Source organism: Helianthus annuus, chromosome 14, assembly GCF_002127325.2.
Source record: "Helianthus annuus cultivar XRQ/B chromosome 14, HanXRQr2.0-SUNRISE, whole genome shotgun sequence".
Lineage (NCBI taxonomy): Eukaryota > Viridiplantae > Streptophyta > Magnoliopsida > Asterales > Asteraceae > Helianthus > Helianthus annuus.
This window is the reverse complement of record NC_035446.2, coordinates 115,939,291-115,958,008: the sequence shown is the minus strand read 5'-3', so window position 1 is coordinate 115,958,008 and position 18,718 is coordinate 115,939,291. Positions and strand designations below refer to the sequence as shown.

The following is an 18,718-nucleotide window of genomic DNA, read 5'->3' as shown; positions in this document are numbered from 1 at the left end:
TTAGTTGGTTATTGATCAAATCGATAGATGTTTGTTCTGTGAATCATAAAGTATGTTTGTTTTAGTGTTAAATGAGTTTAGGGTGAGTTATAAAGAATCACAGATGAAAAGTTTTTTGAAGTTTTAATCTTGGTTACATGAAACGAAATGGAAGGTTGTTTTTGAAAGTTTTTTGTGATTTGTGTAACTTACTTTTGTGTATATTTTGTGTTCTGAAAAGTATGTTTTGTTTTAGTGTGTATTTTGTGTTTTGTTTTAGTGTTTCATGTCATGAAACTGAGTTGAATATTATTTGGTCTTTCTTTGTTTTAGTCTTATTAAATTTGATGGTATGGTATCTTACTAATTGTTTCTTTGTTTTGTGTTATTTGGGCTTATCTATATTTTCTAAAAAGTATGTTTTATATTTTTTTGAGGTATCGTTTGGTTGTTTATTTCTAAACTTCTCAAAAGTATGTTTGTTTTAGTGTTAGATGAGTTTAGGGTGAGTTATAAAGAAAGAAAGATGCATACTTTTTCTCTTGATGACATGAAATGAAATGGAAGGTTTTTTTTGAAAGTTTTTTTTTGTGATTTGTGTAATTTACTTTTGTGTATATTTTCTCTTTGTATATTTTGTGTTTTGTTTTAGTGTTTCATTTCATCAAACTGAGTTCAATCTTTTGTGTATATTTTGTGTTTTGTTTTAGTGTTTCATGTCATGAAACTGAGCTGAATATTATTTGGTCTTTCTTTGTTTTAGTCTTATTAAATTTGATGGTATGGTATCTTACTAATTGTTTCAGAAGTTTAGAAATAATGAGGTATCGTTTGGTTGATTATTTCTAAACTATGGTATTTCACTGCAATGGTCAGGGTCGTAAAATTCAAGCAGGTATTAAGGCTCCATTGATACCTGTGTTTATCTCTCAACTCCATGAGGATGAGGTTGTTATTCTATCCAGATTTGGTGTTGGAAAAAACAATGATACCTACAAAGTTGTTAATCATGGTTACAAGATTAACTTTTGCCGTTGTACGGTTGTTACACGTGCCAGTGGTTGGGAAGGGGTTGATTATGGATTTAACTTCATGGCACATTCAGAAATTCTTAAAGGAGAGGGAAAGAATCTGGTCACTGCTGGTAGGACTGTTTCTCATAGTCTGATATATATTTTGCTTACATTTTTGAATCTGATGACTGTTGCTATGTTTGCCATTTTAGATGTTGCCGGAATTGTTGTGTCGTGTGGAGATATGGAAGTCTTTCCGAATGAAAGAAAAAGGATGAACTTTGATCTTCAAGATGTGCAGTAAATTTTTCTATCCCACTTAAATAAATTTGTTTGTGTGTTATTATTGTATTTAATTAATGTATTGAGGATTCATTAAATGATTTTTCTTATTTATGTTTTTTATATCTGTTTATGGTTCTTTAATGATTATGTTATTATTAGCACATTCATTGGAAATAATGTAAAGACAGATTGTTGTTTTATTATTGTCTTTAATTAATGTGGGAGTTGGACATTCATTGCATTTAATACAAAGACAGATTAAATCATTGGCATTATTTATTGTGACTGATTATTGTTCTTTTAATAGATAGTATAAATTTTAGTGGAACTTTTAATGTTGTTTTTTTTATCTGTTTGTTGTAGGGGAGAAGTAGTTCGTTGTACTTTGTGGAATGGATATGCACAACAATTTAATGATTTCTTGACGCAAAACAATCCGATTGAGAATGTCATGGCTGTCATTCAGCATGCGAAGATTAAGCTGTGGCAGGGTAATTTACATTTGACTGATTTATTTACTTTAGTGTTTGCAATGTGTTTTTTTCATTTGTAATGAATTTGTTGTATATGTATATTGTTACATGCAGGACAATATACCGTTCAGAATGATAAGTTTGGAACTCGACTGTTTCTCAACGAAGAAATTCATGAGGTTAATGAACTTCGTAGGAGGTACTATTACTGAATTATATTTCTTATTTTTCATATTTTTCTTAATACGAGTGTGAGTATTAACACGAATGTTGTTTTCATAGGCTTTTAGTGAAACACTTTGAAGCTGGTGCTTCTTCTTCTCAAACCATTCTTTCATCTCAGAGTGTATTTCCAGTCCGTCAAGAATTTCTAATTGATACTCCTAAGAAACATGTTGATGAAATAATTGAGATTGAAAGCGTATGAATATTTCTATATCCATTCAAAGTCATTTAATTTCCTTTACTGTTTTCTATGTTTTATAATATTAGTATGTTAATAAAGTTTTGTCTTTCATTTTATAGGTAATGTCATGTGTGGTAGTTGCAACGATCAAAATTGTTCAAGAAAACTATGGGTGGTTTTATCCGGCATGTCGAAACTGTAACAAGAAGGTGTTGACTAAAACTGAATACTTACAATACGCTAAAATCATTTCTGATGAGGTCATGAATCTGTCTCCTACTTCATTGGTTTGTCCGAAATGCGATAAAGAATGTACATCGATAACCATTAAGTAAGTTAATGTTGCTTTTTAGGTTTATTGCTTCCTATAATGTGAATGTAATTTAACTACTATTTATTACAGGTTCAAGGTACATTTGAGAGTCCAAGATGAAACCGGTAGTATCTCTTTCGTGATGTTTGATAAAGATGTAACGAAGCTCATTGGTTCAACTGCGAGTGATATAAGGGAACGCCAAGTGAAGGCCAATGATACTGAGAGTTTTCCACATGAAATATCTCGGTTGGTTGAAAAAAAGTTGGCTTTTAAAATTGAAGTTTCTAATTACAACCTTAACCATGACTATCATGTTTACACTATCCAAAAATTATGTGATGATCCGGACATACTTGCTGAGTTGGTTGCTGGTAATGGTAATGGTCTTGAGGTTGTTGATGAGGTAATAGTTTTTGGATATCTTTTATTGATGTGTTTTTGGTTTCCAGTTTTTGTAGCTTAAATAACTTAGTTGAATTTTTTTGGTAATATTTTGATAATAGGTGTTTAGTCAAGAAGGTTTAGAAATCAAAGTTGAGAGATTATCTGAGTCCTCACAGATGGCTGGTGCTGCTATTTCAAAGGTGAATATGGATTCTATGATTTTGTTTTTCTTGTCTGTAGATTATATTACCTTATTTGATACTTTAGTAGTTGTTTTGTGATTTAATTCAAGGATGTTGTATCTGTTACCGCCGACTCTTCTGTTGTCGAAGCCGAGAAGGATTCAGGCACCAGTCCGAATGGTAAACGTTCGTTGCAGGATGTGGAAGGTCAAAATATTGGGGAACTGTCTTCTAGCAGCAAAAATAATCGGAAGAGGTCATCTAGGGTTAAAACCTAGCTCCTTTCATGTCTTTATCTTTTGATGTTTAAGCGAGTCTAACTTTTGGTCTGTACTTAAGTATGTGTTTTTGGAAGTTGGGTTGTTGTTGGTAAGTGTTAACTACTTAAACAGTTTGTATGTATGTGTTAGATGTTGGTAAGCCTATGAACTTGGATTGTGTGGTAAACCATGATGTGGTTTAATTTTTTGTATTATAAACTATGTTTTTATGCTGCTAACTATAATCTTTGCTTATAATCTGTGTTTTGATTTTTGCAATATAGTTTATGCGATGCTTAGTATGCTTTGTCGTAGTATAAATTCTACTTTTTAATGGCACGTTTCAATGTATGTTTAGTTTATAACCACATTATAAAGAAATTGTTAATATCCACTAATTATGTCAAACAAGTTATTAAATTAAAGTTCCAGAAGTAAGTTTTCTTTATGACAAATTGATAATTTAATATAGATAACTCATAAATATTAACCAACCCTTTTGTAAACTAATGTAGGAACCAATAGATTGATAAGACGAATAGAAGGATGTTTGGAAAATATGTAGCATTTAAATCCATAGAACTTTCTCCATGCACATAAATTAAGGATCACATAAATTAATTGAAAGTGTGACTCCGTTAAAATGAATCATCAAACTTCAAATCCAAATATAAATCGGGTCTATCTCAGGTATGGTAACTTCATTGTAAGAATGAATAGATTCATAAAACCAAGACAAGCGTGATTAACAAAATATGTATTAATTAAATCCATATAAATTACGTTAAGTATCAATTTAAATTATTTAGATATGGAGCATCCAAAAAACAGTTTGTAAAGAAACAAAGAAATAAAATCAGTACAAAATAAATACAACTAAAGGTCCTTTAATTCGGCTGCAGTTTTCTACTAAATGGTATAAGCCTTTCAATAATTTATGGTCCATAAGTTGTGAACTATAAAACCAACCCATAAGGCCCAAAACTTTAATCAGTTTTCTTAAATCCTAATCTCATTACCTCCGCTAAACATACCCTCTTATTAACTCGCTCTGTATCAAACTGAAGATCAAAAATTAGCGCCAAAATCTCAATGCATATTTGAAAACCCTCACACTTTGGAAGCACTCGATCAACATTTAATTGTAGGTTTTTCTATTCCAGAAGTTGGAAATCTTCTCTGCAGGTTTGTCTTCTTTGATTGTTTTTTTTATTTAGGTTTTTAATGTGGATGTTCTTTGATTGTAACTATTTATTGCTGGAATTAACCAAATCTCGTCATGTACAGCATGTCACACGCCTGCCAAGTTAGATCCATCATGTGTTAGTAGGATTCATTTGACTTCATCCAGTTTTGGTAAGTTTATAAATCATATTTTTTAAGGTATGATATCATATTTGACCTTGTGACTTTGTTTCAATTTTTAGGACAATTGGAAAATGCTAATTATGGTGTGCATGAGTCTAGAAAGAGGAAACAAAGATTGAAAATTATTGAAGGTGATGAAAGGAGGACAACTTTAATGGTTACACCACCTGCATCATCCAATCATCATATTCAGAGCAGTTCTTTAATGAATATTACAAACTGTAAGTTCTTTAGAGTTTTCTTATTACTGTTAATCATTCATTGAATGTTGCTCGAAGTTGTATAACATTTGTATATTTTTTTCTTCCAAGTGGATCGTGTTACAGTAAGTTCCCGTGGAAGTCATATTCCAACTCCTCCGAATATTGATATTAGAACTTCTCGACGTTTGCCAAAGTGTTCGGTAGTAGGTACTAATGGTATGTGGTTTATTTTTAGCAATCTGACTAAATATACGTTTCCGATTCATTGTATTTTGAATAATGTATTCCATATCCTCCTGCCTGTTGAAACTGAGTTTAATGGTCATTTCTAAAATGAAACGGCAGGAAAAGAAAACTCTTACCCTGGTGAAAGCTCTAACTGTGATGATTCCAATTCTTCTGATCGTTTACCATCTTCTGTTGTAAAAAACATTTCCGGGATTGCAAGAGGTACATACCCTCTTTTAACCTATCAAAGTATTTTTTCCAGATAACACTGACATCTCCTAATATTTCTCTTATATAATCATCTTTTTTATGTATCTATATAATTTTGTAGAGTACGTTGATCATGGAGATGTTATTTTTACATGTTCTTACTGTCATGCAATGCTTTGGAAAGATGAAATGCTTAGGGGGAATTTGGATTCTAATAAATCGGCTTTTTCTCTTTGTTGTTCGAACGGAGACGTTGAATTGCCGCCCTCACCTGATCCTCCTCCATTTCTTGAAAAACTTTACAGAAGAAGTTCGTCTGAAAGCCGCAATTTCATGAATAATATTCGAGCATATAACATGATGTTTTCCTTCACATCTCTTGGTGGCAAGGTTTCTAAAAGTTTTCAAAAAAGCAGAGGTCCTTATGTTTTTGGATTACAAGGACAAAATTACCATCGCATTGGTACTCTGCTACCAAATGAGGGTGAAGAGCCCAAATTTTCACAGCTTTATATTTATGATTCCCAAAACGAGGATTTTAATCGTCAAAAGGCTGTAAGGTAAATTAACAATTCACTAAATATTCGTTTGAATATCTCTTTTACTTATATCTCCTATATGTACTAAAATAATTTTCTACATAGTGTCAAGGAAGGTTCCAAAACAATTACAAAACAACTCCTTGATCTTTCCATCATATCCAGTGTTAAAAAAATGTTGGATTCTTGTAATCCACTTGTGAAGTCATTTAGAATGGTACGAGATTGTTTTAAAGAAAATGAGTGGCAAGATGTAAGACTCAAGCTCATTGGAACAAGGGATAAGGATGGTAGAACTTTTAACTTACCTACATCTGAAGAAATTGCTGCATTAATAATTGGTGATTTTGATGGAGCCTTTGATAAAAGAGATATCATAGTCCAAACAAGATCAGGCGGTCTTCAGAGAATTAGTGAGCTTCATCCCTCTTATCTTGCATTGCAATATCCACTTATTTTCCCATATGCAGAAGATGGATTTAGACTTGGTATTAAACATCGAGGTATTTCAGTTGATTCTGATATAGTTAGAACCAGCACGACAATGAGAGAATTTTTTAGTTACAGACTACAAGACAGGCCCAACCACTTTTCATTGTTACTCAATGCTCAAAAGCTATTCCAACAGTTTGTGGTTGATGCTTATACAATGATAGAATCTGCACGGTTAGCTTACATAAAGACACAACAACCCAAACTTAGAAGTCAAACCTTTAAGAATTTAAATCAAAGTGTTCAAAGTGGAGAAAGCGATGCGTCAAACTGTGGAAAACGAATTTTGTTGCCTTCATCATTTACCGGCGGATCGAGATATATGATGCAAAAGTACCTAGATGCTATGGCAATCTGCAAAGCTGTAGGATATCCGGATCTCTTCATAACAGTCACCTGTAATCCCAATTGGCCTGAGATTTATAGATGTTTAAAAGACAAACGGCTGAATCCTCAAGACAGACCGGATATTATCTCACGTGTATTCAAAATTAAAATCAATCACCTAATTCAAGATTTCAAGAAACATAAATTCTTTGGTGAGATACAAGCAAGTAAGTGATTGTGAAATGTTTTAATTAATTTGTCAACCATAAATTCTTTAATAACAGTTTTTTTCATGTAATATTTCAGTTATTTATACAATCGAATTTCAGAAACGTGGCCTACCTCATGCTCATATATGTTTGTTCTTAAGTGCCAAGAACAAGTTTCCAACTGCTAAAGAAATTGATTTGGCTATTAGTGCTGAAATACCTGACAAAGAGACGGATTCTGAACTGTATGAACTTGTCAAACAGTTTATGATGCACGGTCCGTGTGGTACAGACAACCCTCATTGTCCATGCATGGTTAATTTAAAATGTTCAAAGAAGTTTCCGAAAAAGTATGTAGATGAGACTTGTGTTGATTCTGAAGGATATCCTATCTACCGTCGTCGTCAAACATGTAACACTGTAGAAAAAAATGGCGTGTTGCTTGACAATAGGTTTGTAGTTCCATACAATGCTATGTTACTCAAAAAGTATCAGTGTCACATAAATGTTGAGTGGTGTAACCAAACAGGATCCATCAAATATTTGTTCAAATACATTAATAAGGGTCCAGATAGAGTGACAGCTTCTGTTTACCAAAGTACGACAACTGCTGGCAAGAACAAGGAAAATGAGGAAATGACCAATAATCAAAATCCGTCAAACAAAACAGAAGTAGATGAAGTTAAAGCATATCTTGATTGTAGATATGTTTCAGCATGTGAAGCTGCTTGGAGAATCTTCAAGTTTGACATACACTATCGACTTCCATCTGTTGAAATATTGCCTTTTCATTGCGAAGATGGTCAGGCTATTGTTTATGACGATAATTCAAACTTGTGTGACGTGGTTAGTAACCCAACTGTGAAAATGTCTATGTTTACAGAATGGATGAAATGTAACCAAATGGATGCATTCGCTAGAACATTGAAGTATATAGAGTTTCCAAGACACTTTGTATGGATACGTAAAGAACGAAAGTGGATTCGTAGAAAAAGACCTTTTGGTGCCGTTGGTAGGATACATTATGTACCTCCATCACTTGGTGATTGTTATTTCTTGAGAATTTTATTGAATCACGTTATAGGACCAATGAGTTTCGATGATATAAAAACAGTTGATGGAAAAATGTATCCTACCTTTAAAGATGCGTGCCTCGCTCGCGGTCTGTTGGATGATGATAATGAGTATATAATTGCCATGGAGGAAGCAAGCACATGGTCCACTTCTGATTTCTTGCTTACATTTTTTGTAATGCTGTTGTTGTCAAATTCCATTTCTGGGCCTGGTCATTTCTGGAGACAAACAAAATCTCTGTTGTGTGAAGATATATTATACCAGCAACGGAAGGTTACTGGTATTTCTGGTAATTTTAAAACTTTAAATAAAGCTCAAATATTCTATTCCGTTTGTAATTAAATATTTTTATATGCTAATTACCAAACATCTGTTTTATTTTTCAGATTTGGTTCTTCCAGAGGAAGAGATTGAAAACATTTGCCTATCACATATTGAAAAATTGTTACTTGCTTATGGAAGTACGTTAAGCTGCTTTTCAGACATGCCGAATGTTCCTGGGAACTACATTTCAGCATTGAACAATCAAATGATAATGAAAGAATTTTCCTATGATCGGAGTAGCTTAAAAAAGGAACTTGCATCTTTCTTAAAATCTTTAACTGATGAACAGCACAAAGTGTATCAAACTGTCATGAATGCAGTTGCTAAAGGAAATGGAGGTGTTTTTTTTCTATATGGTTACGGTGGAACTGGGAAAACATTTCTATGGAAAACATTTGCAGCTGCGTTACGCTCCAAGGGTGAAGTTGTTTTGAATGTTGCATCCAGTGGTATTGCATCACTCCTATTAGATGGCGGTAGAACAGCTCATTCCAGATTTGTTATTCCGATAAACGTTAACGAGGATTCTATATGTTCTATAGAACCGAACAGTGAGCTAGGAGGCTTAATAAAAGAAACTAAGATGATAATTTGGGATGAAGCGCCAATGACACATAAGCATTGTTTTGAAGCTTTGGATAGAACAATGAGAGATATAGTCCGTTCCAATAATTCGTCCTTGCAGTCCAAGCCTTTTGGCGGAAAGATAGTCCTTTTTGGCGGTGATTTTAGACAAATCCTTCCGGTCATTCCAAAAGGTACTAGAAGCATGATTGTAAATTCTTCATTGAATTTTTCTTATATATGGCATGATTGTCAATTACTCAAACTAACTCAAAACATGAGGTTAAGAGTCGGTACAAAAGCAAGTAATCTTCAGGAGATCAAGGAATTTGCTGAATGGATTTTACGCCTTGGTGATGGTCTACTTGGTGATCCAAATGATGGAGAGGTGGAGATTGAAGTTCCAGATGATCTACTTATATTAGATGAAGTCAATCCTATATCTTCATTGATCTCATTCACATATCCGGATATGCAAAACTTTATGTGGGATTCAAATTACTTTCAACAAAGAGCCATTCTTGCTCCCACAAATGATGTTGTTGATTCAATAAACACAGAACTGTTAAATAGTATCGTTGGTCAAGAGAAGATATATCTAAGTTCGGATTCTTTATGTGATACTGAACAACATTCGGACCTTGACATGGCATTGTTTCCTCTGGATGTGCTAAACAAAATGCATTTGTCAGGATTACCTAACCATAAATTGGTTCTTAAGGTTGGAGCTCCGGTAATGTTACTTAGAAACATTGATCAAACAAATGGTTTGTGTAACGGTACACGGCTTCAAGTAACAAAACTTGGAAAACTTGTAATTGAAGCAAAGATTATTACCGGAACTAATATAGGTCACCATACTTTGATTTCAAGATTGAAAATGATACCAAGTGATAAAAGATTACCAGTGAAAATTGCTCGAAGACAGTTCCCACTATCCCTGTGCTTTGCAATGACCATCAACAAAAGCCAGGGACAATCACTTGAACGTGTAGGACTATATCTTCCACGTCCGGTTTTTAGTCACGGGCAACTATACGTAGCTGTATCTCGAGTAAGGAGCAGGAGTGGTTTGAAGATTTTGATATGTGACAGCGAAAAACAAGTATCTATAACCACAACTAATGTGGTCTACAAAGAAGTTCTACAAAATCTGTAGTGCTCGTAAAAATATCATTTTGTATAAAACTCTTTTTCATGTATGAATGAATATGTTATAATCTTTTGAATATCCTATCAACATGTTTCTTTTATCTAATAATAATGATTGTTATTAATATTGTTTTAACAAAAAGTAGACATGTTTAAACTGTGATAGATTTAATAGTTATAAGACAATGAAAGCCAAATAATAATAATATATATACAAAACACAAGGAATCACTAATGCGAGTAATACTTCCATTCATTAGTCATTAGGAAGAATACATGCTTTTAATACATTGAAATTTTAGTATTTGATTAACCAAAAAAACTGATCTGTATGTACACCCTTCGTACCACAGGGTCAAAACTGCCGGTTTCAACTATTACAAAACAGTTTTAAGTAAACCAAAAACCAAAAACCATATACAAAAAACATTGTTTCCATACATCATAACATCAACTCCAACAGCCATACAAGCATTCAGTCAAACAAGAAAATACTTTTACCCATCACGAACTTAAGGGTAAATTCTTCACGAGGAACCATCTTTTTGTCCTTCACAAAATTCTTCATGTTTTTTTATGTAAAACCGACCATCCGGAGCCTCGATTCCCACTTGAACATCCCAAACATTACCTTCAGCATCTACAATCTTTAAACACCTCTTCCTATCCAAGCCAATTTTTTTAGCAAGATGTTTTTTAATGCGCTGTAACAAAAAAACAAATTATGTTAACAAAGATAATATAATGATATCATTAATACATCCTAAAGATCGTAAGTACTTTTTGGTTACATAAACTTACAAAATGATTGTCCACACGGAAAACTATTGGAATAGTTTCCTCATTCCTGGCTACAGGGAGCATATTAGCTTCTGTGCGATTACTAACCTCATACATATCTTCAGCATCAGAAATACTAATAACGTCTTCTTCAATTTCTTCCTTAACAGCAGCAGCATATAATTCCGGCGGCAACACTAAATCAGCATTCTTTGAACAATTGAAAACGAACATATCAAAATTGTGAAGATCAATCATTTCAAACACAAGCATATGCTCATCAGTTATTGACAATTTCTTCTTAATCCGATCCCATCCAGTTGTTATGTAAAGCTGATTGTCAAAAACTTCCATTCGAACAAACACTTTAAGCTTTCCAGGACCTCTAATAACTACTGGATAGTTTGGGATGGTATTGTCCATCTTGTGATGTACAAATAAACGATTGATATGCTTCAATGAAAAAAAGTTAGACATTAGTAATATATATACTAACAATAAATAAATAACAAACCATAATCAATATAATGAATTCAGATTGTGAACTACATACCATAGCATCCGGTTTATCAAAAGCACCATTGGGTCTGTAGTAAAAATAATTAAGATGGAGCAAATTCAATATTGTCATAGAAATAAAATATTCGGAAACTTGATAATGCTTCTTCATACTGAAATACCAGCCAGGATCCAGATTGTAGCTTCAAAGTTTCAACAACAGAATACCATCCATTGTAAAAATAACAGAAGTTTGCTAACTCATATACCTTCACTTCAAAGACCTGCCCATTCGTTGTCCGCATTTTCACAAAGCCCAATGGATAGTTAAAGTCTGTTATCCATTCTTTATATTTTTTTGGGAGAACCTATGCATAAATAAATTAAAATTAGAAATTGTGTAATATGATATTATAAAGAAAACTAAATTTACCATAACCGAGAGCAGGGTACTAACCAAACATTTTCTTTGGTTGTCCTCCATGTAACATGCAAAACCATACATCCTTATAACTTTGAAGTATCAAATAAAATTGCATTAATATCATTAATAAATAAAAGAATAAAATATTAAAAGATTATTCAAAAAAATGTTAAGAATACAAAAAAAAGACTTGAAAACATAAATGTATCATTTAAACTGAAATAGTGCCAATAACTGTTGAATATGAATGACGAAAAAAAAGACTTGAAAACATAAATGTATCATCTAGCTCATTGATTGAATAATCAACCAAAACTCCTGTTGCTACCCAGGAAGCCGATCTACTGTTCCTAAATGACATTCAATCTACTATTGAGTGCAATTTACTGTTCCTAACGCACACTCAATCAACTGTTTAACACAATCAACTGTTGCTATAAAACCCTGTTGCTAAGCAATAATACAATATACTGTTCCAACCCAAAAGTATATATCCGCACTATTTCAATATCAAAAACACAAACTAAAATTATAATAAACAACATAGTCTTACAAATTTTTTATACAAAATTTTATACAAAATCTTTATACAAAATTTGAAGACTAAACAACATAAACTTGCAGATTTTCATTATTTCTACATATTTGATTTCTGATATATGTTGTTTTAAAAGGTCAACTAACAAAATTTAGACCATTACATAACAGCCAGTCATATGTACATTACAAATCTTCAATCATACATCCATAAAATGTATATTAAATCTGCACTATAATTCCCATGTAACTCGATACGATTTAGAACGATTTTAGAATCCACAAGTAGCTGACATTTCAGAATTACAGTCAAAAAGCATTTCAGAATTACACTATTTTTTAGAAAATCAAATCAAAATTCTATTAAAATACATATTGTTACTCGAGCATAATCTGTTATTAGTCTAGACTTGCGGTAACTTGGTCCAGTTCAGCAAATATCATTCCATACATAATCGTACAAAATCTTCATACAAAGTCTAATAAACAGTCCTTTTTCACATTGCCCTAATTGAGGTGAAATAAAATAATTTGACAAATACTAAAACTATTAACTTCAATCGATCATCAATGCCTACAACTATTAACTTCAATCGTTCATCAATATGAAAATCAGAAGTATAAGTCATAGAATACACACCCAAGAGCCGAATATATACTACCGTGGTATAATAAATTACCAGAAGAGAAGATTTTACAACAACAAACTCTTCGATTGATGCATATAGATGATTACCTGTGGATTCGTTTGCCAAAGATCTTGAAGAAAGCTCTCTCTTCGTTCTCGCAAGTTAGTTCCGAAAGACGTAAATGTTCCATTCAAAATGTCTTTAGGGCTATATTTCAAACACATGGCCTTCAACCCACAAGCCCATTAACAGCTTCTAATTGGATACAAATTCTTTGGCCCATTTTGAAATTTGATTATTTACAACCTAAAATGAATAGGCCTTTTATTGAATTATACAATAACAATGGACTTTTACTGAATTTTACACTAACAATGTGTCAAAATAAATTAATGTCATATATAAGAAGTTATTACACAACATAAAATTAGGTCATGCTTATCAAACATGTAGACTAAAACAAACTATCTTTAACATTGTTTTATAAAGATATGTAACTAAACACAAAAATTTAAATAATATGTTATAATATTTTTTTAGCATTTGATTCCGATTGTTATTAGAACAAACCCGTGTGTTCACACGGGTGTACACCTAGTAAAGTTATTATGAGAAATAAATGTAAAAGTAAATGGTGTTATGGAAAGATAAGAAGCCTATTGGGACGGTGTGGATTGTTACATGTAATGCCACATGTGTTATGATTTTATTTTTTTCATTTTACGTATTCATAAGCTTTTACTTACTTTATTTTTATTTTTTTATGTATAGGGTGTGGGGCCATGGTTGAAACATGATTTGTCACCTATGAACATGAATGTAATGCTACACTACCCCCTTGATTGATCCACCATGATTTGTATGGATTAAAAAAAAAAAACCATGTTCCTCCTTTCCATTTTTCAACAAATCATTTCCTTTTTCTTTAGACAAAGATAAATTAAAATAAATAAGAGGCTAGTGGTTTGGGTCATGACCACACCCTTAGGGTAGTGATTTTGGATGATGGATTAGAGATGGATTGCATGCCACTAACATGAAGGATCATGGTGATCATGACCACACCCTATAGCCTTTCATTATCTGTCTTATTAAAATAATATTTAAATCAAATAAATTAAAAAAAAGGAAAGTGGTGTTTATTTGCTAATTTGTAATTAAATGAAAGAACTAAAGGATGGGGACACCCCATGAATCTCTTCCATGTTACTCACTTGAAAGAAGTCACTTGTCACACCCCAACCGATGGCGGAATCATCGGGGCGCGGCACTAGGCGAATCAGATTGCTCAAGAGAATCCATAACAACTATATTGCGATAATATTCATTACATTCGTTATCCCATACTAACAAATAATACAATCACATAAGTCATCACAGATCTCCTGTCCTCTCGAACAATTCAAATCCGACAACCTAGATTTTAGATGAGTTTCTAGACTTCCTAGCTTGATTTGATGTAGACTTCACTAGACCTGCAACATACGTTAAAATAATGTCAATACAAAAGTATTGGCGAGTATACAGGTTTGATATGTAATTATTAAATAGATTAAAAGTGTTGCGAATTTCCACATGCATAACGTAATACACGACATATATACTCACAAAACCGATACTACCAGCTAAGTCCTCAATGCTCGACTCTTCGATGGCATAACTAGACCCCGTCGGGCGCAATAGTACTATACTAGTCTGGGTGGGACGTCACGAGTATAAGTCCTAGCATACATGCAACTAGCATCACGTATATCTATGCAAGCAGTTATTCGCAAGTGATAGATTAACAATTTGAATCTTTCGTTTGATAAGTTCGATGTATAAGGAACGTATGTTACACCCAAAATTCGATAAAAGGGGTCAAGTATACTCACAGCGCGTATTCGGTTGGATTGACGGGATGGTGCCTGAGAATGTCCTGATTTCAGACTAATTACATGAGTATTGGGTTATGCGTTAAACGGTATCGAATTACATGTAATTGGGCGAAAATTGGATTGGAACTGGCCCATTCGGATGGACCGCTCGATCGAGTGGGCTGCTCGATCGAGTGGGCCGTTCGATCGAGTGGGCCGTTCGATCGGCTGGTCCAGCCGATCAGCTGGGCCGCTCGATCGGCCAGCCTGTCCAGCTGTTTTCAGCGATTTTCACGTGTTCTTCGGTGGTTTTGGTCGAGACGTTGTCGTGACGTGTTGAACAACTGAAACCCCATCAATTCCGACCTGTTCTAATGGCCGGAACCACCCCGTTTCATCAGAACTGGCCGTTCTTGGCGGTTTTTCCGTGTTTAACCCGAAACCGGTCGTCTCTTCGGCAGGAATCAGATCCTTGACCAACACGACACTAGGAATGAGTAGAAGGTCGGTCTAAGCTCTGTTTCCACCGTCTTTATGTATAGATCTGATGTGGAAACCTTGATTATTTTCGGAAAATCCCTGGGTTCTGAGTTGTTCTTGGTGGAATGAGGCCAACACTTGAAGTTCATAAGAACTTTGTGATGACATCACTCTGAACATCTCAAATCCATGACTTCTTGATTAGAAACATTGATTTAGACGAGATTTTATGTATAATCGCATGGAAACCATTCGGATCTGAGTTGTTCTTCCTGGGATGACATCACCCTTGAAGAACTCCATGGTGACATCACTCTAGAACACTCCAAATCCGTTGATTTCACGGTTAAAAGTCGATATTTGAAAGGTAGGAAGATGAAAGAATGCATATAGATCAAGGAAGTACAAGATTTGGGTTAAAAACTTACAAGAATTATGAGAAATCGGAAGATTAAGGGCTGGAATGTCTTGGTCGAGTGGCAGCAGCAACAACAAGTGCTTGGAGGGTGAAGAGGGGTATTTATAGGCAAGGAAGGAGGAGAAAGGAGGAAAAGGTGGGCCGGATTGGTTGGCCCAACCGATCGGCTGGCCTGTCCGATCGGACGGCCCAGCCGATCGGCTGGCCCGTTCGGTTGGATGGTCCAGCCGGATGGCTGTTCTATCCGATCGGCCGGCCCAGCCGATCGGCTGGCCCGTTCGATCGGGCGGCCCAGCCGATCTGCTGGCTCGTCCGATCGACTGGCCCAGCCGTTTGGCTGGCCCGTCCGTACGGAAGCCCTTGATCCTCGTTTTTGGTGCGATTTCGACAGTTTGGGCCATAATTTCATATATTTATATAATTATATAATTATTTATTATAATTAATCACAAAAAGGGTCGCATATACGCATCTATATATCCAATATTCGGTGTGATGATCGAGTTACGCGTGCCTTCGAGTGCGTTCTTCGATGTGATGTGCCACAATGATTATCGGGGCACTAGTTGCTCGTGTTGCCGTCATCGTCACGATGGCTGGAGACATGGTACTCACCCGATAGTCTTTGTTAGCGTTGCTTGTTTACGTTTTGACACCTCACGGTTATCGAGGAGGGTAGATTAAGTCCTCACTCAACATCATCATGAGTGTTACGATTTATTGAAAATAGGTTTGTAATAGCGATAGAATACGAGTAATTATTCGATTATACTTCGATCTAGCGATATATCTGATATAGTTTCATTATGATCTGAATCTCTGGTGCTAGGCGTAACGAGTGTATCGAGTGGTAACAACGCACCCGTCACACCCCTATTTTCCACGTGTCACCGGTGGGCCCGGTGGGGAGTATCGTGACGTAATCGATATCATCATAGTCAAACAACACAACATATGAATGCACAGCGGAAGCAAAAGATATAGATTTATTTCAACTGAATATATTGTAATGTTTAAGTATCATAAACAGTCGAAACAGATCCACAGGCGGATCAAAATAAAAAGGAAATTGTTCAACAGACTTTGACATCTAAAGCTTGCGAGACTTGAGTAATGATGCCTGGAGTAGCCAGCCTATTTCGTCTAGAACCTGCACTTAGCCTTTTTGGAAAATACGTCAGTTTGCACTGGTAAATACAACTTAACTGACTCATTTTGAAAACATTTAGAAAATTGATTTGAGTGCACTTAGGCAAAAATATATTTTTAACTTGGGACAATTATTCAAAATAATCTTGTATACAGTTTTACTCATTTGTCGTCCATCAGGGCCGGTTTGTAGGGCCGGACTTAAGTTAACTGACACACCACAGGTATAGTGCCCACAAGGTCGATTCCTTATAGTGGGATACCAGTTTTTACATAAGGCAGCTGTCAGGTGTACGCCTACACCCCGTGCTTAGGTCGTGGCCATTTCATGAATGATGCCAAGGATATCCGGGACATGGTCATTTAACCCCCAAGGGCCATACACCAAATAACACATATCAAACAGGTTATGTAAATACATAAATCACAATACGATTTAAATGACTACATACACCCGACCAAGCGGTACTTTTATAGTACCGTATCCCAAGCCCGTATAGGGAAAATAAGTTAAGAGTATTTACCTGAGCAATGTATAATTCAAATACAGCAAGTGCACGTATCTTTTACTGGGCTCCTAATCTGGAACGAAGGTTTTTAATAACCTATTAGAATCCTAACGGGTCTTTAATTAAGCTTAGACTTAGACCGGTTAGTTTTCAAAAGGAAGACACGGTTCAAACGCATGATAAAGCGAAGACCGGTTTAGAATGTGGTTTTGACCCAACAAGCTTGAATACTTGTTTAATATGGGTAACTTACTCACATTCTGGATTTTGAGACGAAAACGATTTGGTTTGACCCGTTTCGGCTAATATATGCAAACTAGTTACATAGGCCGATCCGAACGCTAAACATGCATAACGGGTAACCATAAGAGTCATGAACATGTTCCATAAGTTAATATGCCTTTGATATGTTGTGATATCAGTAGGATATCTTCCATTATGCCCAAAATGAATTTAAAACTAACTTATGCCTCGAAGGGGTATTTTGGTCATTTAAAAGGTTATAAAAGGGGTCAAATAGTAATTTGAGTTATAGGTCTGATTAAATCAGTACCAATACTTAATTTACCAAGTTATATCATTTGGGTATAACCTATAGGTGAAATTTATCACTTATAACCAAACTATGCATCTTAAGGGCATTTCGGTAATTTCACACAGGCTTAAAAAGGTCAAAACTAGAATTCTGAGTTTTAGACTTTAGCTTACTGTTAAAGTATGAAAGTTTACTTAAAACATCAGTAGGTATCAAGTCTTATATACCCTAAATGATTTTAATACATACTATGCGTTAAAAACGCTTAAAAGGCGATTCTGGGCCATTTCCGGTTTCTTAAAGGAAAGCTGATATTTTTACTATTCCAGAAGGCTTAACATATTTTATTTATCATATTATATCAGTAGAAAAAGATTTGGTATTAAAAGGTTTGGTAAAACTCATTTTATGGCTTAAAGGGTAAAACCAACAATTACCGAAATAAGCTTAGAACTCTAGGTTATGATCAGCCTAAAAATAAATAAAAATCTTCAAAAATCCTCCAATATTATATTACATCAGTGGGTGAAAAGTTTTGGTATCATAATTGGGTTTAGATAGGCTATATGCAAATCATACGGTTAATTTACCGAAAAGCTTCTTAATTACGCTAATGAGCATATCTCCTAATCTAGACTTCAAACTGATGTGAAATTTTATGGACATGCTTAAAGATCATTAATAAAGGTTTTAGTCCTTTCACTTCTTCCAAAAATCTTGTTTTAACATTAAAGGGCATTATGGTCACATTTAGGCATTATGGAAACATGCGATGGTCTTTAATTCTAAAGAACCAAGTAGTATAACTTTGGGAGGTTATACTATCATATAACATGATCACAAAGGACCCTAAGGCATAAATAAACTCAAGCTAATTCGGGTCAGAACTGAAAGTCAAAGCAAAGGTCAAACTTT

The 18,718-nt window shown here is 34.4% G+C and overlaps 2 protein-coding genes and 1 long non-coding RNA gene across 3 annotated transcripts; 1 reads left to right on the top strand and 2 right to left on the bottom strand.

The window, feature by feature from the left end:
* The first annotated feature begins 2,774 nt into the window (after nucleotides 1-2,774).
* On the top strand, nucleotides 2,775-9,995 carry LOC110907212. Its single transcript, XM_035983044.1, has 10 exons — nucleotides 2,775-2,843; nucleotides 2,976-3,056; nucleotides 3,149-3,245; nucleotides 4,726-4,887; nucleotides 4,993-5,085; nucleotides 5,215-5,319; nucleotides 5,429-5,867; nucleotides 5,952-6,892; nucleotides 6,972-8,237; nucleotides 8,335-9,995. The coding sequence occupies exons 1-10, from the start codon at nucleotides 2,775-2,777 to the stop codon at nucleotides 9,993-9,995; spliced, it is 4,914 nt and encodes a 1,637-aa protein (XP_035838937.1).
* A 505-nt stretch (nucleotides 9,996-10,500) lies between these two features.
* On the bottom strand, nucleotides 10,501-11,364 carry LOC118486387. The gene is made up of 3 exons (XM_035982787.1): nucleotides 11,322-11,364; nucleotides 10,790-11,221; nucleotides 10,501-10,692 (listed from the first exon to the last, which is right to left on the bottom strand). The coding sequence occupies exons 1-3, from the start codon at nucleotides 11,322-11,324 to the stop codon at nucleotides 10,516-10,518; spliced, it is 612 nt and encodes a 203-aa protein (XP_035838680.1). The 5' UTR covers nucleotides 11,325-11,364; the 3' UTR covers nucleotides 10,501-10,515.
* Nucleotides 11,365-11,380: 16 nt separating this feature from the next.
* Nucleotides 11,381-13,073, bottom strand: LOC110905798. Its single transcript, XR_002573426.2, has 3 exons — nucleotides 12,964-13,073; nucleotides 11,724-11,779; nucleotides 11,381-11,634 (listed from the first exon to the last, which is right to left on the bottom strand). It is a non-coding gene; the product is annotated as an uncharacterized LOC110905798 (long non-coding RNA).
* Nucleotides 13,074-18,718: the final 5,645 nt, after the last annotated feature.

Bases quoted from the DNA above. Each gene is read 5' to 3' on its own strand.
- LOC110907212 (XM_035983044.1), top strand. From the start codon at position 2,775: ATGACTATCATGTTTACACTATCCAAAAATTATGTGATGATCCGGACA. The intron at 2,844-2,975 runs GTAATGGTAATG...TTTTGATAATAG, and splicing joins ACTTGCTGAGTTGGTTGCTG to GTGTTTAGTCAAGAAGGTTT. The intron at 6,893-6,971 runs GTAAGTGATTGT...GTAATATTTCAG, and splicing joins CTTTGGTGAGATACAAGCAA to TTATTTATACAATCGAATTT.
- LOC118486387 (XM_035982787.1), bottom strand. The intron at 10,693-10,789 runs GTAAGTTTATGT...TTTTTGTTACAG, and splicing joins TCCGTGTGGACAATCATTTT to CGCATTAAAAAACATCTTGC.